Consider the following 24,905-nt stretch of genomic DNA (forward strand, 5'->3'; position numbering starts at 1 on the left):
AAGTGATTACCTACACATGTATAACATTTGACTCATGACTCTCTGGCTCATTTTGGTGGAACTGTAACAGTCATTGCTGAATGCCCCATTAACACACACTCTTAAAGGCTGCTTTGTCTGAATCTTCTCTGTGCTTAGAGCACACAGTAGCAGTGACCTCTGCTCCCTGTTTTCAACTTCTAACTGAACTCTCTTGATCTTTTAAAGGCCTGCAGGAATGCTTTTTGTGTTTGAAGCAGAAATCAAAATCAAATATTCATCTTCAAAGTGCAGCGGGGAGACAGCAAAGTGAACTTGCACCTCATTATCCTGATTCTGAGTATTTCATTTATACTTTTCATAGAGTTATGGCTTTGGTAAAAAAAAAAAAAAAAAAAAAAAAAAAAGTTGGTGTACTTAAACGTGGTTTGTAGAGATTGTGAGTTGTAGCAATGATGTCATTCTACGTCATCCATCCTAAAACCAGATTGGATCTGTGTTTGTTATTGTTTTCCTGTTGGAACATGCTTTCGTGTTGGTTAGGTTGTTGAGGAACACCTATTCATCTGTCTGATGAATAGACAGACCCATTGTAAACTGGAAGTTGGGTGAACACCAATGTGAAGCAAGCTTTACATAAAACTAAACAGAGAGTCAATCAAGACAGATGCTCCTGCTCCAAGTAAAAGTGTCAGGTAAAACATCTTCTGGATAATTATTTTAAAGTTAAATGTAATTTGACCAGAGTAATAGGGAAAAATTTGGCAGAAATCTAAGTGATGCTTGTAAACCTGAGAGCACTGTTCCAGCTGTCAGGCATGGGGGTAAGTAAAATCATGCAGACCATCTCTGAGGGAGTGGTGTCACATGACAAGTGGATGCAACAATACTATGAATACCTCTACATTTAATAACTTAAAATAAAAGGAAAGATGGCTGAACTTGAAACCAATTGGATGCTCCAACGGGACAATGATATCATAAAGCACTGTTGATTTTGGAATGAATAAGGCTTACATGGATTTTCTGTATTTGCCCAGATCTCAACACATTTGAAACTTTGTGGGCTTTGCTTAAAAGTGGTCTGCGAGGCAAGGAAACCAAAACATTGCATAGTCTACCATTGCTGACAGGAAAATTAGGTCAATTTAAGGAAACAAGAGTAAAACTGTCATCTATAAACAATAATTGCATGTGACTGAAGGTTCTACTGTTACAGCTGAAAGGAATATTGCAGGCGGTGCAGCACCCAAATAATTTGATTATTAAGGCTCATTTCTCCTGACTGTTGTTGAGTGAAGAAGGTAAAATGAATCAAATCAATAAAGTAATTTTATGACTTACAGTCCGAATATATATCGCTTGCTTGTAGCATTTCTCAAATTTCTAAAACTCTTATTTGCAGCTTTATATTCAGTCTCAAGCAGAAATTGGCATGACATCACCCATCAATCATTCTTTGGGGTTTGCCAGCAACTGACCAAGTGGTGGTCGCAAACTGAGCCGAAGTTTGCGCCCCTTATCTGGAGAAACTGAACATCCGTGTTCTGACGAGATGGCACACATTGTCAGATATGCCATAGCACATCTAGCTGGGCTAGCTTTGTCCAGTGCCGTGTAAGTTTTTGTCTAGCAAAGTCAGCAACCTGTGATGTAACATCGGCTTGTGCATGTGCATTGTCACAAGGTAAGAGGGATTGTTGGATAGTACAGATAGTCGGAACATCATCGTTAAAGCCCTGCGATCATAGAGATTTCATGGAAAAATAATAAGAAATCATGGTCCATCATTATCAGTGGGGGACAGTTAATCCTGACAGCCGTTACCTAGAGCGTGTAGGGGGCAGTATATAATTTATTACATTTTCCAAACCCAAATGGAGTATGGAATAACGCAAGAAATGGATCAATGCCTGCAGCCAACCTCATGTCCAGTTGAATGAAACTGCGAAGGAAGGCAACTACCACATGTTCATCTGCACAAAGGTAACTGGTTGTAAACATTGCATTTTTTTCATAACACTTATTGATAGTCAATCAACGGTCTGTAAATGAAGCTAGTTATGCGTGATTTTATATGTGTAAATTCCAATGGTAGCTATATAGCAGCATAAACGCATCTGGTGCAGTAACTGTTATTTACATGTTAGAAGCTTTTCATGCTGCTGTTTATTTAAACCATTTTCCTGACCACAGATTTTAACAAGCTGGTATTATTTAAGTTATTACTCACCAGCTTGTGTAAAAACTATGTTCGACACAGCTTTCATATTGGCATCAATCAAGACTTTGTGCCCCTCATCATTCTTTCTCTGGCTGCTTTAAGGTAGATTTCTCAGTTGCTTTCATGCAAATAGCTTTACAAACTCGATGTAGGACTCGGAGAATTTTCTTGCCTGTTGTCTTTGCCTCAGTGTTAGCTGATAAGGCAAAAATGACTCAAATGTATCTGGTAATGCATTATAACACTGTTTTCGGAGGTTTGCTCTCATTCTGCTTGGGGCGGAGCCGGCGTCATGTAAATGAATCATGTGTTATGTTTGCATATGGTAAAATTGTGTCATTCACTTTGGTAATAAATTCAGGTATTAAAACATAGAGAAAATAAATTATTATCATTATTATTATTATTACTGTTATAATTACAGCATCATTTTGTGTATATTGCTTAAAAAAGAACAACATATATTTAGGAAGTGTTGCCATCTACATCATTCAAACCATGGAACCCTGGAAAAGCTGCAATACTGCTATTTCTTTCTGCCCTTTTAAGAGGAAAGCCTGAAGTCACAAGTGAGTCCAGCAGGGAAAGCAAGGGAGGGGTCTAGTGGACGTCTGTAGCCAGCTAACTTTACGAGCTGGGCTTGGACATGTTGAAATAGTCTGAACGAGAGGTTTTGTTCTGAAAGGCCAGACTGTTCTCACACACTGTGAGCCTAGGAGCCTTTTGCTGTAGTACAAACACTAAAGGAACTGGTGAAACCCACTTCACAAACATTTAATCAACATAACCTATGAGAACATGCTGCCAATTACAGTGAATATAAATATGTCTAAACAGATACAAACACTCTACCAGAGTGCAGTGCCCCATAAACAAGTACACATGGCACTGAGACCTGCCATGACCTCTAAAATTTTAGATTTGCTCTCATGAAAAATAAATATTTCAAACATCAGGCTAAAATGAAAAAGAAAAAAAGAAAAGAGAACATTTTGGTTGCTCTTATTGAAGCTGTCTGAACTCCTGGCAGTAAGCAATATAGCATGCTATACTTCAAAGGCACCAATATTTAAGAGGAAATACTTGGATCACAAAATGTGCAAGAAGAAACTGCAAGCAAAAATGAAGGGGTCATCTGGAGGGCAGTTAAGCTTAAGTCTTCTTTTTATTCACTGCTCTTTTTCTCTTACCCATCCTGCACTCCACTCCTTTTATTTTAGCTCCTAGAGATGATCTCTCCAAGTCAACCCTTTGTTTGGCAGTTCAAAGTACCATTTTTTTTCTTTACTGACTTTATCACCTCTTTTGAAGCTGCCATTGTCCTTGGCATGCTACATTTTTTATTCCGGACAACTTCTAATTTCATAAGGCTTAAAAGTCTTCTTGTAACATTTAGCCCTATATTGTCAAAAAGAAAATTATTTTGATAAATGTTTGATGTCTTTGTTTTCCAACTGGTTAGTATCAACAAAACCTCTGCTTTGCTGAACTTTAGGGAACCTTAAGTTAATCTATTTAATCGGTAAGGTAAGGGTGCCATGTGATTCTGTGGTCTTGGCTGGAAGTCCTGAGAGCCTCCTGTCATGTGTTTCATGATGTGATTGCTCAGATGTGTGGGAAGAGTCAAGCAAGTTAGAAATATGAAGATCAGTACAGGAAAAGAAGACATCTTGGCAACAACAAATGTCATCGGAAAAGATAGCTGCAGAATTTAGCGATATAATCTTTCCTGTTTAGAGGTTGCTTGGAATTTGTTTTGATGATTTCATTCTGACTAACCCCTTCTTGTGATGGGGAGTGTCTGCATGACTAATCAGGCTCTGGTGAGAAACTCAAATCTCTGAAATCTTGTCATTTGTAATAATTCATCTGATGCTCAGCCAACACTATTTCTCTTAAGGAAACCTAGAATTCCAAGTATTTCAAGTGGCTTCAGAACTTCTTGACTTTTAACTCCCTGGATAAACATTGTTTTGATTGATGTCTGTTCTTTTGGTCTTTTGCAGTGTCTTTATACATAAGTTCATAAATGTAAAGGAGCAAATATTTTAACGTCCAGAGATAACATAACCATCAAAGCTATATAAATATAGCTACACTGTGTTTATATTGAATCTATTAATATAATGTTGGTTGTTGAACAATTGAAAGTTTTTTTTTTTTGTTTTTTTTTTTAACTCTCAACTCCAGGTTGCATCATTTTAGTCAAGAACATGCATATTTGTCCATGATGTTTACACCAGCAGACCTTTACTGTTAACTTCCTGAGCTATACCTGAGGCAAATCATGTGTCCGGAGCTGGTGCTGTCTATCTGAGGTATTTCTCAATGAGATATGGGTGATTAAGGTTATGTGGTAGGGCTGGGTTTACTCCTTCAGGTTGATTTGACCAAAACCAGGCTGTTTTATTGAATGGTTGCACTGCAACAGCTATATGGCTTAAGGTCTTACAGCTCAAATTACTAATGTCTCACACACAATAAAAGTGTGGTCTCAGCAGTGCAATAAAAGCTGTAACTGTGCTTCCAAAAATGCTCCCTTTCATGCTCTACTTTCTAGATGATTTTAAAGCCATCAATTGCCTGAGCCTGGCCTTTTATTAGGTCAAGTCAGGTACTGTCCATTAGTCTCACTATGTAATATTTAAATTTACGTAGTCCATCATTTATGTCAGATTTCATGTAATGCATCATATAAAGTGCTTTGCTAATTTTTTCATACCACAAGACCATTTTCATATTTTGACACAATACAGATGCAAACTTCAAGAATTTCTTTTATTTAAAGCCCTATAGGACAGTATCACAAATAGCACATAATTGTGTAATAGAAGGAAAGTGACAGCTGGTTTGCAAATATTCTTTTTTTCTAAAAAAAAACCCTCCAAATAGTGGTATCCATTTACGTTTGAGACCCTGCGAGCCAATGCTTTGCAAAATACTGTTGGCTGTAAGAATAGCTACAAATCTTTCTGGGTTATTTGTCTCTGTGTTTGCAGTTTCAGAGGGTGACATTTTTTTCACCAGTTCTGCTATGCAAAATAGTTGATGATTGGTGGGAGTATCCATAAACAGTCATTTTCAAGTTTTAGGTTTATACTCCGATTATTGTGTATGTTACAAATGTTTTTCAGCCTCTAACAGGTTTCTTTCACTATTTATTTTCTGATGTTTATTTTAAAAATAATCTTAAAAGCCTTATTAATTTTCCTTAATCTTAAAAGTAAGATTAAGGAAAACTGTAAGATGTGAAACAGTTTTAGGGGAATAAATACAGTACTTATGTGAAATGGTGTACAAGTTCATCCTTTAATTTTACATGAACAGAGTTCCATGTGTTGCAAAAAGGCATTGTGAATGGTTGCCTGTCTCTGTTTCCTTGTACAATCAGCCATGTGCTGTGGTAGTTGTTGACTGGGTGTTTTTTCTTGGTAGCTGGAAATGTAAGCTAACCCCAGTCCCTTCCTCTACAGCAAACCATGGTCTTGTGGTGATGTGGCCTACATCTAATAGCAAACTGAAATGCTCTTCAAAGATGAGCTGTCCAGTAAACCTATGGCAAAGTTGGTTAAGGAAAAAAACAGATTGCAGATTTTTTCCTTTCCAGGGGAAAGTCTGAAGGATCCGCTGGTGACCGAGGTCTCACATCCTGCATCAAGAAAGCCTAACAGATAATATTTATCATATCCCCTAGCCATTGCTTGTGGAAACACACAAGCCCTGGTGTAGGTTATCCAAACAAAAACTTTTTTGTTTTTAATTTAGCCCTTGTCTTGTCCTTCCTTGGAATGTGCAGAAGACCACTGTGACCTGGGCCAAACCCAGATATTTGGAAAGCTGGAACAAAAACTGAGCCACAGTGAATGCACTGAGTCTGAAAAATAAAAGGGAACTAATTAAAGATGTAGCTAGACACTCCAAAATATGTGCACATATTTACAGCTATCCACATCCTGTTAGCACCATGTGTTATGATTACCTGGTTCCTGAGAGGTGTTTGGTATCATTAGATCTATTCTTTTTCCCAAGTCTATCTGCAGGCGAGGTGAGACAATATTTAGCCTGGCTCATCATTAGCCCATTACAAGCCTGCATTCAACAGAGCATGTCTCATTTCTTCAGCACTCCAGGCTAATGATCATGTATTGATTTATCTAACAATTTGAGCAACTGCAAAGTGGCAAATTAATTTGCCACATAGTGACTTGCTCTTGGCAAAAAAAGAAAATATTCATGCTTCTCCTTTCTTTTTTCATACTCCTGTTTCTCTCACTTCTAAATGTTTGTAAGAATGTCATATTACCGCTGGTTTAAGGAATATATCTCTGGGCATACACAGCTCATCTAATTCAAATCCTTCTGAGTGAGGCTATAAGAAAGATTAACTGTCAGTTGCCTCCCAAGTAAGTTTTCATTTACTTTATTTTTGCGCAGTCTCTTTTAAGTGGGCAACCCCTCTGATATATGCAGTATAAACACAGTCAGCTAAAAGATAGTGGTATGGCTGGTTATTTAAGCTGTGGTTTCTATTTGAGTAGCTATGAATGTCTAATTAAAAGATCTTTCTGTGGTTTTTGTAAGGAAGCTGGTCTACTTACCTATATCTTACCATCTATATTAGCTGCTTATAAACAAGACCATTTGAAAAGACAATATTCTTAGAGTGGAGAAGGAAGACTCACTCAGAGTGTCGTTTATGCGAGAACTGCAAATTATTTTAAATACTCTGTAGTTTTCTCCCCATATGATTTATAAACTTCATTTTGTCATACTGAACTCTGTCTGTTAAGCACATCTCTACAATAGCATCATTGGTAACCCTTACATTTCATGTTCCAATCCTCTTTCTCACTTTTAAGTCTATGATTATGTAATTTATGGGTTGCTCAGTATCGTTCTGATGCCTTGGGTTTATTTATCTTACTGTTCTTGTTGTTCCTCCTGGTTACTTGACAGATCTTTTAGCTATTCTGCTACTTGCCTCTGGAAGCACTTTTCACCTGACATGTAAACACATATCTGCTTGCACTCTTTTTAGATTTTATATATACATATTTTGATACTTTTTGTGTGCCTTTGTGTTTGCACTTGATTTTGGATCGTTTTTGTTTTTTTTTAGAACTTAGAATTTTATTATTTTTTGCAGAGCAATGATACAACCATGCATTAAAGGTACATGACACAAATGTTGACAATATAAAGTTTTCCATAAATATTTTGGATCATTTTAATACCAAGATGACTCTTGTGTGTTCTTGAAGGTGCCAATTAATAAAACGTACTAAAAGGACTAGTTTTTGTTGTCTGGCAGTTTATAGTGAACATGTAAGCCTTTGGTCATTTAGTCAGTCATAGTTACAACACTGTTGACCCTGATAGAGGTGTTAGTCTAAGAAAAACTGTGGTTATACTGCCTCCATGTGGTGAGTGCCTTGAATTAAAAGCAGACTGTATTCATTATTTAAAAGCAATGGAAAAATTAAAGCAAGATCACTTGAAAAAGATAGTTTACGCAACTGTAACATATTTTATTTCATTGTAATAATCACAATAACATGCCTAATAATGGCATAGTGTTTTCCTAGAGGATACAAAGCTGTCATTCCAGCGTTTTATTACATACCTTAAACACTAATATTCAAGTGAAACATAAAACTATCTTTTCATAGAGTTCTCATCTGAATAAAACAAATTATTGTCTGTTGATGGATAAAGGACAGTTTTCTCAGTTTGTTGTGACTTGTTGCTCCATGGACATTGAAAATCTAATCTTAACCAAAGACATTTAAACTGACAAGTTTTATTTGCAGCTAAGCGAGGGAACCAGCCATTCACCCTTCCCACAACTACAAATTTACGACTCACTTGGGAAAATGAAAGTTAAACAAATTATAAAAAGAAATTTGTAAACATTTTCCTGCAGTGTTAATGGCAGAGTAGTGGAAACATAAAATATGGCTGAGCATGTTTAAAGCTCTAATAGTCTGTGATGAAAATGAGATCGATTAAAGCTGTCATTGGTCCGTGGTTTGCTTTGAGGACTTTTCCAGGGCTGGCTGCCCTAACCGTGTTTGTGGCTGGGTGTAACTTCTCCCCACCTCTGTCGCCTGCATTAATGTACCAGCAGACATGCTGCAGTCTGAGACAGCAGACCACATAGACCTCTAAAGAAAATAACTAAACTGTTAGACTTAAGGAACACAAATGTAAAGCCCAATGCAAGCACTTATAGAAATTGATATAAACTGAGACAGATTTTGTCATAAATGGAGGACTTATTTGAAAAAGAGATAAGTAATAACACTTCCATCCATTTAGGAAAAACAAACAAACAAAAAAACATTAACCTAATCTTTTTTTAGGATTTGTGCTTGATCTCTGCCACATTTATTGATCCAGTAAGTAATAATTTATTTTCAACTTCAGGCCTTTTTGTGCGAATGAATGCAATTATTATTAAATAATTTTCTTTCTATTTTTATTATTATTTTTTTCCCCATTCTGTTTTATTTCTCAATTATTCAGATTTTCTAGCCACACCTTTCTGGGAGCAGACCCAAAACCCCATGGAGAAGATGGGGAAGATCCATCTTCTGGCCTGCAAGTAAAATGAATGAATGAATGGGTGGATAGATGGACTTAAAAAATAGGCATTCATTGTTTTGTTTTTTTTCCTGTGAAATACTGAACCAACACCACTGCTAACTATAGTTGCTAGTCTAGATCAAATTATTCTTTGCATTTGATTATGAAGTTTGTGACTTCTTTAAATTGGTTATGAAATACCCATTGCAGTGATAAAATACTGCCACTAAGTGGCAATATGGGTGAACATAAAAGACTGCTGGATATAGGTTGGACGGAAAGGAAGAAGGAAGGAAGGGAAGAAGCAAAGAAGGAAGGATTGAAGGAAGACTGGAAGAGAAACAGATATTAAGCCCTAAAACTGAATCTCTCCTCAAGCCACATGCCTACATGCCGAGAAGGGCACGGATAACTGAGGTTAGAGGTCTGGGGGGAGACAGAGGGACAGTTGGTGTTTGGACGGCAGACAAGGGCAGGCAGGGGCAAAGCCAGCAGAGTAAACTATGCCCGACAGCACAGCCGGGTGGAGTGGACTGTGATCTTCTGGTGTGGTGCAACCACCTGTTTGCTTGTCTGCTTATGTTTAATTGATCAAAATAACATGAGCTAATGCTATATGTAGACATTTTTTTAATAGTAAACTGGCAAAAAAAAGTAGTCAAAACAGGTTGACCTGTTTTAAGGTGAGAGCACAGTGTATTCTAGTTTATATATTTATTCAACCCACATACATAGGACAGAGGCTCTGTGAGGGTGTTGAGTGAGGAAACTAGAGTTCATGGTTTGCTGCTACAATGAGGTGGGGGCACATGGAAGTACTTCTCACACTTGTCCTTTACCATGAACTCATGCAGACAAATTCACAAGACACACCAGCCCCAGAGCACACTTATCATGCATAAGAGAAGTGACTTTACAGGCACATAACCACAGATGTTTCCCCTGACACTCAATGAGATGAACATTAGAGATCACATTGCACATAGATGGATTAGGGGTCTGCTTTAACTGTAGCTACCCTACACCAGAATAACATATATTGCATGATGAACTACAAACCTGAAGTCAAAGTGGAGAAGAGAAAGAAGGTAAAGAGAAGAAGGACAAAGGTTGGAGATTTGTTATGCAAATGAAGGCAAGCAGATGGTAGGATTGATAAACACGTGGACAAAATGGCCTTCTTGGCGGAAATCCCAGTCATAGCCATCATGCTTGCCATGAGCAGGCATATCTGTCAATCAAGAACAGGTTGGAAAATTGTACAGCCAATGAGATGAATTTGAAAATTCAATTTTAAGGCAATTGGTTTTTCACCAATTGAGTAATTTATTACAATATATATAGTATAACTTGTCTAATCAATAATTTCAATTTATTTCATGAGTAATCTTTCTCATCACTAATAAAGATGAAGGCAGATAATAATTCTTATCTGCCTTCATCAGATAAAAATTATATCTGATATCTGAACCAAGATGTCAGATATAAAAACTGATATCTTGGTTTTTAGGTATTAGTATTTTGTGTTACTCCCCAGCTTGGACTTTTCCAAATTTACTCTGACATAAGGATTTAGCTGATGCTAGTAAACATCAATGTGGGAGAAAAGAAAAAAAAAAAAAAAAAAAGGGATCTCAGTTATGCATATGGGATCCTACAAGTTCAATCTTAGGACTTTAAAACTTTTCTTGACTGAAATTTTTTTATCTGATTGGATCAGATTCACGTCTTATAAATTAAGTAAACCTGTTTGACTTGGATCACCTTAAAAAGTTGCACTGTTTGCATGCATAGTGGCAAAGCATGAAGTCTGAAGTCCCACAGTACTTCACCTGAATAACAACTTTTTTTCTGAGGGCTGATCAATGGAAATTCTTCCTACTTCTTCCCTCTAATGTTGACTGGAATGATTGCATTGTTATGGGCTGCGTTGCTATGGGACTAACTGGTAGAATTAGGCTCATCATAAGTCTGCCTGGTGACAATTTTAACAAGAAATGCAACAGCTCTGCAAGTAATCATTTTAATAGAATACGTCAACTGGACCTTGCAGCTTTTCTGGAATCTATGCTGTGTTCGGGAAACACGGCATTTCTTTAAAGAAGACAACTACAAATAGACATACCCAGAGGAACTCTGCTCAAGTGCCTTGTGTGATGCTCAAAAGGGTTGAAGATGTACAGGTGACTCTCAATGAAGAGAAAAGCATTATAGAGATAGAAGAATGAATTAGACACATTGACAGATGCTTTTAGGGCTTTATTTCTATTGATTATAATAATGTTCCTCCTACAGATAATTAAAACAGTATTTAAAGTAAAATATTACATTAAACCAATAAAAAATGTAGATACAGAAATGTGGACTGTATGAAAGATATTTTTAATATTTACTATTAGTTTCAAATAGTTGCTATTTTTGAAATGAACTTTTAAGCTGGCAAATGAGCCTCATCTGGGAACACATATTCAATTTTTTAGATTATATAATTGCATTCATGTTTTCATGTCATCATACTTTAGGTAGAACAGACTATTCTCTTGCTTTGCCTGTATACTGTTACAGTGTTAGTTTACCGATGTTCCAAACATTTGCAAACTGCAGAATGTTTATCTTTTTTTTTACTTGGTAACAAAGTTAATGATGATTGCATGGCAAAACTGTTTGGACCAAGGCCTGAAACACGGGCCAGAAATTGAGCCATAGCAGAAATAAATGAAGGTGCTTCTTTTCTAGAATGACCCAACTCCACGCCCACAGACGTTAGCAGAATCTGGCAGCCATGTTTGAATCAATTCCAGTAGACATTTAGAGCTTGTTTGTGTAATAACTTACACACAACCAGACAACACTGGCTTTAATTATGAAAATATAAACTACTTCTCACGATGTAAAGACTAATTAGGCTGTTGGTTTGCTGAGTTTTTACTGTGAAGCTTTAATTTGGCTTAGAGTACCATTGTTTGATTAAGGAACAACAGAACTGGATATTGTTCTATATCTTTAATATATTTCTCTGTTTGGCTGCAGGTCAACTATGCATGAATGAATGAAAATAAGGCAGGACTTTCTCTTCATTTTGCACCCTTAGCAGAGGCAACATTCTCAGCACCACTCAGGGGGGCTCCATTAAGCAAGGCATGATACCAAAACCCACCCGGAATTCAAGGAACGTTTTCCCTGTGGTTTCAGGTTACCAAGTCCACACGTTAAACACAGATTCCACACACACACGCACATATATAACTGCCTACACAGTAGCACTGTACTTTTTGTTATTTCGACAGAAGTTGAGTTGTTGGCTTTTCTTCTCCCCTCCCATGCCTGTCATTCATTTTCGTTTTAAAACTCACATTCTTTTTCCTGTGGGTTGTGTAAAAACTTGGACTTGAACTTAAAACTTCAGCTTGACCCTAACCACCCGCCTGTTAAGATTCTCACTTTATTGATAAATGCCACACGGTGAAAGTTTAACCTTATATGCACATTTACACTAAAATCACACAGGAACCATTGGTCTCAAATTTCAAAGTATATGTAAACACTGCATCCCTCAATATTCAACAGATTTTGGGTCAAAAAATGTCAACTCTAAATCACAGCTCATTTTCATTCACTGTATCCATCAAGAAAAAAAATGCAGGCTCCTAAAAGAAAGTTGGAGCAGACATTTGTAAATTAGAAATGTTCCTGCTGTGTGAATGACTGTACAAAGTCAGATCTCAAAGTCGGTGTCCTGCATACTTTGAATGTTTCTCTGGTTCAACACCCCTGAATCCAATGAATAGTTCTTTACCAGGCTTCTGCAGAACAGGGTTGCCTCCAGAAAATTTTCAAAACAGCAGTCAGATGTATGCCACTGATAATCTTGAGATACATCACAAAAACTCAGTCTTTAAGGCAGATACCGATGTAATTTGCATATGATTACGGACAGAGCCAAGAAATTGTCATAGATATTTAAAAGTAGGTCAAAAATAAGAAATCTAGACCTGAACATCAAAACATCTAATTATTTAGATATTTACTTTGCTCAACAAAAAGCCAACTGCATGTTAAATGATTTGACCAGAGTCGAAGATGCAAATTGCTCTCCAGGCATTCTCTTTGAACAAAGGGCATTTTTCTACTTATAGAGGTGCAATGACTTTTATGTTTTTTGGGGGGCGGGTTAAAATAGTGATTACATTATCATTTTATGATACATAGATGTAGAGCTAGTGAACAAACTGAAACACTTAAAACATCAATTAAGAGACCAGACACGCAGAGACAGTTTTAATTCAATGCAAGCACCATAGACTGTGTGCCAAGAACCAGCAATCACTTCACCACATAACTGTGGTGGTTCATCAAATATTTTCATCCACCGACAATTTAGCTTGAAACTCTGCACATTATCAGCAACTGACATTAAGTGAGGGACATTTGGAAGAGTTACTCTTAGTTTATTGACAGAATGCTTCAGAATTTGTGTAACAGTGAACAGAAATGTTTAGAAAGCTAACACACACCTCTCACACATACACAGAAAACATTGATATACAGACTACCACTGGCTGGCCACCAAAAGCTAAAAGACTTGAAATAGGATCATTGAGGCATAAAGCCACAATGAAAGATAACTCTTTTAAAACTACTTCTTCCCTCTACCACAGTCATACATCTTTCATCTATTCCAGATTTTAAATCAGCTTTTCTTGTTTGATTGACACTTTTATTATCCCTCCTGTTCCCAATTGCTCCACTTCCCATCCTCCTCTTCCAATTTGAGTTTTTTGATGTCTTTCCACTGGGCAGTGATTGGTGAGTCAAGTTTACCTTGTCCAATATAAACTGCTGTCATAAAACATGCCAGTCTATTGTGGCACTTTAATTATATGAGCTCAACCCACTCCACCGTCTAAGGACACAATATTATAGGAGAAGCTGGAAACCTTTAGCTTGCACAAATGAGATGATGAGAATAAAACGAGCTAGAAGGCAACCTCACAAAAATGTGCAGAAAGGCATAAACACAGGGAAACTGAAATACACAAAACACTCATTACTGAGAGAAACGTGACAAGTAACCATCTTGCAAAGGAGTGCATAATGTGTTTGTGTTGCATATCAGCAACACAAACACATCTTCTGCAATCATTTTTTACCATTTATAAATGTCATAAATCCAAACTCACTGTCCAAACATGTTGGCACTGAAAATAAATAAGTCAAAGACTGAAATGCGATTACTGCTATTTTCCCCTTTCTTCAATTACACAGAGAAACACGCAGCGGCACGCACACGCCCTCACACGCACGCACACAGTCCAGGAGTCTAATTTGGATGGTTAAACTGAGGCCCTAAACTCTTGTGCAAGGTTATGTGAAAGAAACCAGCCACAAACTCTAATCCAAAAACAAGTCTAGGAGAAATTCAGAAAGGACAGAAGAAAAATACTGAAGAGGTTAATCATAAAATTAAACAAAAAGTGCTTGGCTTCAGTACTAAAATGTGGTATATCATGTCAGCTGCGCCTTGTTCCAATTTATTGTTTTCTTTTTTTCTTTGCTCAAGTACCTATCTGACCGAGCAGACATTTAATGTTTCAAAATACAAGAAAAACGTTCTTAAAGTTTTGAGCGTTAAATGTTTTTTTCTCCCACAAATATACACAAATTTATTATCCTTTCAACTTAGACAAGCCATTTTGATGAATTCTCAAAATTTTTAACTAAGCCCCTTTCAACCCAGGAGACTGATAGAAAAGCCGGGGGAGACAAAACATATGACTTGACAGTACAGAAGGGAGTGGAGTGTGAGGGGTGAAGATTTTGCCCAGTGCACCGTTCTTCTTGCTTCTCCTCACAATGAGCGAAATAGATTCCAGATGTCGAAATGATAAACAAATGGACTGTCATAACTTTATAAAAATGCAAGGCATTCAGAAGCACTTGCATTGCTGTATTGTCTGTGGACCATCTCTTTCCCTTAATCTCAAGTCTTTGGACTCAACCCCAAAGAGGAGTGCTGAGTTATTACTTTCTTCATTCGTTCTGAAGATCACATATGTGCAACACACCAGAATGTACAGAGCAATCTTAGGATAAATTAAAATTCTACATGGTTGAAGTGTCAAATTACTCTAAACATCAGTCTGACATTATACACAAACATTAAGAAAGAAAAATAAGAAAATTTAAATAATCACTTGCTAATTTGTGTAATAAATGTGTCCTCCTGCACAGATCAAAATACCCAGAGGAATGTAATCTACTGTATTCTAGAACTCCACCATTTCATGAGGTGGCAGGTTATTGGCATAACTCTGTTGCAAATTTTGTTTTGACTCTCCTTTTAGGAAGCTGTCGAAACTGAGAAATTGTGCCGTTTGAAGGAAGAGTCTTGCCTCTACTTGCCGTTTAGACAATTGTTATGATGACAACTGTTTGTTTGCTTGTAATAATCTGTTGTGAATACTGAACAGGAACAAGGAGAAGGAGAAAAGGTAGGGAGGTGTGTTGGCGTGTGGGCGTGTGTGTGTGTGTGTGTGGGGGGGGGGGGCGGGAGGGATTAATCCATTCCATTGATCATAATGGGTAATGTTAGAGCCTGATGTTAGATCAGCTGGCCTCAATCAAAGCTGGTGTTGTGTTTCAACGAACGCCGAGAATGGGAGTGAAAGAGGAGGCAGGCAGCTTCAGCACAGACACAACAGGTCTGGAGAAATTGAGCGATGGCAATTTAAAACTGTGGAAAGACTGAGTGTTGGACCCCATCACTTATCTCACTTTTTCATGTGAGTGTGACACCCAGAAAAAGCAGGGAGGGAAATGGTAGTCTGGACAATACCAACACATTCTTCAATATAATCAGTTCAGGAACAACCAAAGCCAACTTGGTCCTCCTGAGCCTTCCTGTCATACTTCTAGTGACTTAGAAGTATGACAGTCATGGATCTTTTTTTACTCTGCGTCTTTGTCTTCAATCAAATCAGCAGATGAGCCGGGGGTATCTTCCTCTCCCATGTTTTTCTGTCTGTACCAAGTGAAGAGGTGAGGTTGAACCAGAACAAGGCTGCAGGTCCAAAGGTCTTGGTCCCATGCGCTTACGGCAAATATGAACAAACTCTTTGGGATTCTGCAGTAACTCTTCAACCTCAACATGAACCCGGTGAAGGATAATGTGTTTTGGAAAACAGTCTGCCTTTCAAAACACTGACAGAAATACCACAGGGGATGTTACTTTCACAATTCCTTTTCACTCTGTACACCTCAAACATCCAGCACAAGTAAGTCATGTTATCTGTAGAAATACTCTGATGACTGTACATTTGTATTAGAGAGGGGCAAGCAGCCAAGTGCAGAGAATGTGTGCACTGCTTTATGCCATAGTGCGGGAACATTCATCCCACTTTTCAAATTAACAAAACAAAGAAAATGATTGCATAATTCAAAAGAATGACTTTCTAATTAGATACTTTTGGTAATATATATCAATCAATTAAATCAATCCAATTTTATTTGAATAGCACTTTTCAGTAACCAGGCATTTCCAAGTGCTAATTGGGGGGGGACTCAGTGAGCATTTAACTTTCATCCTTTTTATGTCAGTTGATAGTTTAACATGGAAAACAAAATGAAATAGTTATTTTTGCTTAATGTTACTGCAAAGGTAACATATCCAATATAATCAATATCATTATATTGATTATATATATAATCATTATATACAGTACAAACCAAATGTTTGGGCACACAGTTGTGTCCAAACTTTTGGTCTGTACTGTACATTGATTATATATATATTCATATATATATAATCAGTATATATAATATAACCTCACGTAGGTTTTTTACACCTACATGATAGGTGTAAAAAACCATGATAGGTTTTTTATACCTATCATGGTGTAAAAAACTGTTAGCTTTGCATCCTGTCGCCACACCAAAACACTATGTGAAATACAATCTCATCCAAAGCGACATAGTACTTCAAAGCTGAGATAGGACTGACAAAATTGTCTTTAGAATTTTTAGATCTATAGGATTAGTTAAAAATAAACACTGTCACTACCAACGTGCCTCAAAAAGACAGGGTCTGGCCCAATTTATAAGTCATTATTTGTTCCAAAAATCTACAGAATTTAAAAAAAGAAAAAACCTCACTAATTTAAAAATGGAAAGTCATAATTTTGATCCTGATTTTCCTGAAAACATGCAACACAAAAAAAATACCTATCATGGTGTAAATGTTGAGAAATATCAGCAGATGTCGAGTTGCCTTTTACAGCTGCTGGCATCCCGTTCACAACTCTGTCATCAAATGTTGAGTGAAGAGAAGAAAGGGATTTCAACCTCAAAAGTCTTTCATGTGCTTTGAAGTTTAAATTGTGTGTCTGTCTGCGGATGCATGCTCCTCATCTGAGCCCTTGTGAATACCCTCCCAGCTGTTCGCAAGCTTATGGATCCCATGTGGATTGATACGTCTGTTGCTTAGGGAAAACCAGCATGTCATAGGAGGACTGGTGTGGACTCCCACCTTTGCATCTCTGTTTTGAATCTGTTTCCGCTGATGTGATTTGTTAGTCTCTGCTGCATCAAAATGTTCCTAATGTGTTTCTTGTTTTTGCTCAACACCATTGCTTCCTTTGATTGTATTGCTGCTGTTCTGACGTAGCTTTCCCTAGAAAGGTCCAAGCAGTGGGAAAAGTTATGGCAGTGATGTCCGAGTCTTTCCCATGCAGACTCATAGGAGGGCTTTTGTTCCCCCTCCACGCTTTGGGGGTCTCCACAGCGGGACTGTGCCCCACTCTACTGACTCCACAATGGGTCTTTATGTTGCCAAGGCCCCCCTCCGCACTTTCACTCCAACATACTTGCCTCATCAGGGGCACCCCAACGCAAAGGGGCACCACGGCACCAAAATGACGACTCTTTTATCATGCCCTGCTCTGTCCTCTTTTCTCTGTCATGAATGCCAACAGAGTCAGATACAGGGAAAGAGAGTAACTGAAGGAGCAAGGCTTGTGAGTGTTGCCAAATGTCTCAGTGGGACACTGTTTTCTCATTCAAACCAGAAACACTTGACACCACAAGCAATGACCTGGCAATCAGCAGGGAGTGTGTGATAACACACTGTTACAGCTCTGTAGTACAGTTAATGAAAAACCAACACACTTGAGAGTAAATGACACAAACTCAATTCACAACTGGTTGTTCGTAAAGACAAAGGAGGGAACTTGCTGTATTTATGTTTTGCAGAAGTTGATAAATGTAGATGCCCCATTCTCCCTTCTTTATAAGTTTTTAAATCACAAATTTCCAACACAGATATATAATATTTTTATCACTGTGTACTAAAGTATTGTCACAGGCCCACTACATACTTTCATACTTTCATACTTTCTTGCACATAGGCAAGTAGTTTTATTTAAGCTCACCTGACAACAACATCATTCTTCAATTATTTTGTGTGTCCCCAACATGGCTACAGGCAAATTTTTAAAAACCGGATTTATTTTCAAAACACTTTCTTCTTACCACTCCTCCAAAACAGAGATAATCATTGATAGAGCAACAGATCTACCCAACTAAGCTGTGGATTTCTGCAAGAACAGAGTTTCCATAGATCACACAGCAACTTCTCTGACTAATGCTCTTCTTGCCAGGGCCGTTAGTTAAAGTAGACAGCCGTGTTTTGGTAAATTTGTGATTGTTACCATACTAATTCCATTTTCAAATGAAGGATTGAACAATGTTCTGCGAGATGTCCAAAGATTGAGATGTCTTACAGCTTAACCTCATCTTTAAAACTTTTCACGACTTTATTCATGACCCAAATAATATTTTCCTTGAACTCCATAATGCTGTGTGCTCACTAATTCTGTTTTACAAACCACATAAACCTAAGCAAAACAACATTATTTACGGGCACCAGGGTAAAGGAAAGGATAAAAAAGGCCAAGGGCCTTGAATACTTTTGCAATGCATTGGATGTCTTAACAAGAAATATATTAGGTGTAGAGGAATGAGGGAGAAAAGGGGGAAATTGTAACTAGTCACTAAACACAATAAAAACCAACATCCAATGCATCTCTTGCTGAGCATATTGTCTTACCAAGCACATAAGTAAAGCCAGGTCAAACCCTAATGTTGAACAAGGGCAAAATGATAAAGTCACACACACAAGGGGAAAATGAATCCATGGGATCTGCATATTTTTCTGTGTGTTCTGGCAGTACCAATTGAACTAAAGTTACTGTGGTTGTTAAAAATTGGATAGTGTGACCTCGTCATAGCTGTGGAGGTAGTTTCAAGAGTGTTTAAGAAACTGATCCAGAATTCAGAATCAATTACAGATTTGACTTGGCTCAGTAATTGGCATAATTTTCTTCATATGCTGAGTGAGAGGCAGGAGAGCCACACACTGAGCAAGCCCTCTGGTCTCTTAGAGATGCACCCAAAACCATCAGCAGGAAATCAGATCCAAAGCTATATCTATAAATCAGCACAAAATAAAAATCTCAGCAGAAAACAATTCAATCACTGACACAAACACAAAGAAAACCAGAGCCTTATGACTTTTTGTCCTGCCAGCATTCAGTCAATAGGGAGATGGATAATAATAACTTCCTTATTTGCACAGTGATTAACAGCAGCCAGTCACACTGACTCTCAGCCTGACAATTTTCAAACCCTCCTCCCTGACCTCTCAAATCAAGATATAAGAAAAAATATTGTCACAGCTAATTGTTAAGCATCTAACGTTTAAATCATATATTAGAAGTTATACCACAAGTGATGTTATTTTTTGCATCAAACATAGAAAGTAGGTTTGTTCTTTGTTGCTGAAAACACAAGTTAATCAGTGATGCAAACAATGGAGACGCTAGAAAGATTTCTCTTACCTTTCTACGACACCATCACCGCCCCAGCAGGTGGAGTCGTCCACTACATACTCCCCTTCACACAGCATTTCTGGCAATGCATTGAAGAAGGATTTATAGTGCTGCAGTTGCCCTAAAAACTCCCTAATGGAAAAACGGAGAGTCAATAGAATGGTTATTATTACTATATGACAATGATTTTAAATAAAAAAAAAAACAGAATTTACAAAGAGTTATCTGCGAGATTATACCACGAAGAACCTCAATACATGCCATTGTGCTCTGGAATAGTTGAAGCAACAACAACAAACACTAGTTTAATATTTTTCTGACAAGGCATGCATGTGATAAATACAAGCGATGATGTTGACAGTGGCAGAAAGGACAGCCCCTGAATGTGACTGCATCAGCACATTTTCTTAGTTGCACTATGTAGTGCTTCACCAGATCTGCCAACAGATGTTATCAATAAAGTTACTGTCATCTTTTGCAAAGCAAAGGCAGAATGTTTTGACCTGACTCAGATTGTCTAAGCCCATAATGAGAAGCAAAAATGATGGGTTAGATGCTAAGACAGCCAATGAAAGGGTTTTAGATATGATGTGTTTCAAAATTCAAGTCATTTCCACTGAATTCTTTCATAGTTTGTTGTGTTTTAAATGCAAAATCTGAAGTGCATAGAAAATGTTTGATAGTTTTCTATTTATTTTACTGACAAAGCATGCTTTTGTTTCTGTTCCCCACTACTCTCAGACCCTAAAGAAAAGCTCTTACAACTGTTTTCCTTCCAATTTCACCTAATATGTGTACATTCTTTAACAAATATTTGTGAACAAATTGCACCACTGACCTACCACAAGAGGTAGAATAAAGTTTTTATGAAGGGTAAAGTAATAAAACAACTCAAACTTTGAGCAACTAAAGGAGCATTATTCAAACGATCATCTAAAAATAAAAAAGAATATGGCATAACCAAAACAAGGCATTACACTAACTCTGAGCACACCCAAGTTGCATAAATCCACATCTTCGATGGGGTAACTTGTTGATAGGGCAGCTATTTCTATAATACTAAAATAAACATGTCATACACGTTAAAGTTTGAGATACTATTGTGCAACTCTACTCTGCTTTAAATGTGTCAACAACTTTATCCTCGACATGTTTGGTGTGTTCCTGATGGTAATTGTTCATAAATGCACATGACGGATACTTTAACAATCAAGCAAACTTCTCAAGCCAATTGGTTGCACAAATGCATTATACATTTCTTTATATCCTTTAGGTTAGTCTATTACAAACAGTGTAACATTTTTTTTTTGTATTTAGAATGCAGCCAAACTGAAAAAGTTATTTTGAAAGAAACTGTTTCTATTGCTGGTATCTCATAATATTGAATAAATAAACGAGGAAAAACATTGCCTTGGGTTTATGCTTACCTAGAGAGTGTTCTCAGATTAGGATTATTGATCTTGGAGGGCTTCAGAGGGAATGGACTGGGAATAATAGGAATTGGAAGTAGGAGGATGCAGGGAGGTGAAAAGGGGGCATGGAGAGATAAACAAGAAAAAAATGGTTGGCATGACAGGGGATGAAGGGAAGATGAACAAAGTACACTCAACTGACTGTGGTAGAAAGTGATTATTTATGCACATGCAGAGAGTTGTCAAACCAAATATAAATTAATAACCAATTTCAACCAAAATAAAAGGAAAATTAAACAGAAAATGGAATATAATTCATATTATAGTCACCAAATCCACTCAAACAATTATTAGCACATGTGCAAACAGATGAAATGCACAATTAAGACAAAGTACTGCTGGATGTTTTGATTTACTTTGTACAAAAAAAAAATAAAAATGCTAGGCTCTGTCATCTTTCACATTTTCCAACCACCATTCTTCTTTTGCTGCTGTGGCTTTGAAGTCTTCAGGGCTCACACAAGCTCTGGTCAGAGCTGGCAACAAGCGGATGAACTGGATTGTGTTGCTGTGAACGGCAGTGGCAGTGCCATGCCAGCCGTGACAGCTAGGCTTGGCATCAGTGCAGCGATTCACAGAGTGGGAAGAGGTCAAGCACTCAACAGTGCTTTAGTTCATCTGTGTGTGTGCTTTCCAATGCGGCACTGGCTGGCATGCAGTGCTGGTGGTGTGGTCGTCTGGGTAAACAGGAAATTGTGTGGTCTGTCAAGATTAATCTAACCAAGGCTCCGCCTGCCTACCAGCTGCTGTGGGCACACGATGGTCCAGGAACCAGGTGGGGAGTATGGGTGGTGCTGGAGAGAAGTTACTTTGTCTGTGTGTATGCGTTTGAATCCAACTAAACACTGGAGAACAGTGTGAAGTGACGGAAGCTGAAATAGTTTTGGATCGATGATATCCAACCCCTTAATCTATGACAAATCTAACAGTACAGCGAATATAATCGTAAGATAGATAGTCAAGCATTTCTTAAGTTTGTTTCACATTAGCTCAAGGCTTTTGCCTACCTTTTTAAATCGGCAAACCTTGCTAGCCTCTCTACTGGTAAAATATGGGAGGAGGAGGAGGCAGATGGAGAAGGTGAAGTTAGGGTTGTGGAAGAGGTTGTGACCTCTGGTCTCATAGACCACATGCCTGGGGGTTCCTGTGTAGACAGGCCACACACCTTGTCCACCTGTGGAGAGAACACAGCACACACACCTGCTAAACAAGGAGAATGTATGAATGTGTGGGTGAAGCTACAGGGTGGCTTGCAAATCCCTCACTAACACCTGCAAATTTGAAAGTATTAAAAGCAAGTGAACTATGAGAGATGTGGGATCTGTCTCAGATAGAGAATGCCATTTTGCTTGTCAGATAAGTAACTAAAGTAATTGCAAAGGTGCACATAAAGACAGAGATGTGTTGAAGTAAAAACAGTTACAATGAGTGATTTAGTGCCTGAAGGGCTGACAGTAAATTCAGAACATTCCACTACATCATGGAGGTAAGCGCACATGTGCACATTTGGCAATGGTAGCAAATATCTCCTGTGAGCAATTAAACCTTACAGCAGAGGGGAGGTGAAAGCAGGATCTTTGAAGAAAAAAAAATAAAAAATCAATGCCGTCTCATTGGCTTAAAAGCTTTGAGGCAGTGTTGTTAAGTGATCTTCAATTAGCAAAAGAGACAGATTGTGATGGCTTTTCTGTGCTTGACTGAATAGGTCCTTAAAATGATCAGTGCCAGCACTGCTTTATCTACAGTGATGAGTCATTGTACCTTGTAAAATCCATAAGATCCAACTGGACTTCACAATACTTCTGTTTTGTTTTTTGTTTTTTTTACCTCAAGTTTGCAACAACAGTTGTAACATACAAAAAAAACAGTCATGATTCCAGTCAATTTAATTAATTCTGATAAGCACAATCTTTGCAAATTGTTACATGAGATGTATTGTTATATATATATATATATATATATATATATATATATATATATATATATATATATATATATATATATATATGCAACCTTTATTTAACCAGGTATGTCTCATTGAGATTACCAATCTCTTTGTCAAGAGCAGCCAGGCACAGACTGACAGCAACACACCCAATAGAACCAAACAAATGTTAATATATTGTGAAAGTCACAACACAATTACAGTTATGTAAAGCACATCCCCCCCAATTCTGATACTTTTCTTATTTCATAAATCATTGGATGGCTTAGCACCAAAATACATTAAAGTTGCGTTGTCATTTCATCAACTTTCCAGACCACTCAGGTCTTCTGGTTCTAGTCTACACTGCATCTCCAGGATCAGAACCAAACATGGAGAAGCAGCATGCAGTCCTCCACTCTGGAATAAGCTAAACTGCAAAACTGCTGAAACACTGAGTTCCATTAAATCAAGGCTAAAACCCCATTTGTTTAGAGTTTCTTTTGATTATACAGAAGCCAATTTCAAGGCATCTGCTAAGTTATGTTTAATATTTGGCATATTTATAAAAAACTGAAGATAGCATAATTACTTGACTGTGCTATAAAATGGCACTATGTGCCAGGGAAATGTATAATGATACCTCCTTACCATTTTGTTATATCATTATATGATTACTTCAGTGTTCTTCTTGACATGAGAACATTGTGGAAAAACCAAAACAAAAAAATCTAGACGAGCTATTAGATTTGATAGTAGAAAGCAAAATTTTTAAGAACTTAAATATTGTTTAGGATATCATCATAAATTCCCTTTCTTTCTTGGTGTTGCTGATTAATCATGTCTTGTAGCATGCAAATGATTGCTCTAAACCTTTTCCTGACTACATGCACAGTAAATCCACTCTTTAAGCAGACACTGGGCACGAGGAAGGTTGTTTTACTGCATTAACCTTCACTCCCTCTGGAACCATAAAACACATTCACATGTGGTAGAGCAGCCCACAGCCACACATGCAGGCAGCCACACATATAAACACAGAAGATATATCCACACACATATACATTTCATTGTCCCTGGAAAAAGAAATAAGAGTACAGCAACTGTTTTGGCTAAGTAATGTGAACAGAGAAAATGTACCTTTCACGAGCCTTGATGTTCTTTGTGCTTGTCTTTCAGACCTCTTTAAGGTTGTGAAACACAGTTTAAATAAGTATAGGTGCAACTTTTTTCCACACTGTTTGAAATAATGGAGTCAAGAAGTAAATATGACTAAAACTATGAATGTAATCAAGAGAAATAGTAAATCTATAATATTTATAATATTTATAAATGTGAAAAATAATCTATTCCATCTTCTTTCCTAAGCATTTACTAGAACCTCCTTTAGAAATCTGGTTCATCCTGCCAAAAGATAGGTTCATATGCCTGCTTTTTTTTCAAGTTGAAACACAACCTTTCAATGAAATGCAGAAGATTCATTACACATACTTTATGACTTAAAGGCAGGATGTTCAAATGGCAGCACTTGGGAGGTCCAAAACACATGCTTTCAAAATGAAAATGTAAGCAAAAGTATTGAAAGTTTTGAGAACAAAAGCTGTGAAATCCTGTTTCCAGACTGAAAATGTGTGCTCTTGGATTATGGCAGAAAAATTCCACTGAGCGAGCAGAGAGTTTTGCTCCGAGCAGAGACTAAGTCTGACCGCGAGGAGAGGTTTTGAGTAAAATCAACAATTATTTGTAGTTTTTCACATTAATAATTTAGCGTAACCTCCTTCAGATTCCAGTGTGATCAGTCTACAACTTAAATTTTCCTGTAGAGTGAAATTAGGATT

General features: G+C 37.4%; 1 protein-coding gene across 2 annotated transcripts in view; it reads right to left on the bottom strand.

Annotated features, from left to right (window-relative positions):
* Positions 1 to 24,905, bottom strand: part of LOC122840804 (glypican-5-like) — a 93,520-nt gene that overhangs the window by 31,075 nt on the left and 37,540 nt on the right. The window contains exons 4-6 of one of the 2 annotated variants that reach the window (XM_044133479.1): positions 22,151 to 22,317; positions 21,099 to 21,155; positions 19,681 to 19,803 (exon numbers count right to left, since the gene is read on the bottom strand). In XM_044133479.1, the coding sequence (XP_043989414.1) occupies positions 19,681 to 19,803; positions 21,099 to 21,155; positions 22,151 to 22,317 (347 nt within the window). The remainder of the gene's footprint in view (positions 1 to 19,680; positions 19,804 to 21,098; positions 21,156 to 22,150; positions 22,318 to 24,905) is intronic. The other variant, XM_044133480.1, reaches the window with a different exon arrangement.

This window comes from Gambusia affinis, linkage group LG12 (assembly GCF_019740435.1).
Source record: "Gambusia affinis linkage group LG12, SWU_Gaff_1.0, whole genome shotgun sequence".
Classification (NCBI taxonomy): Eukaryota; Metazoa; Chordata; class Actinopteri; order Cyprinodontiformes; family Poeciliidae; genus Gambusia; species Gambusia affinis.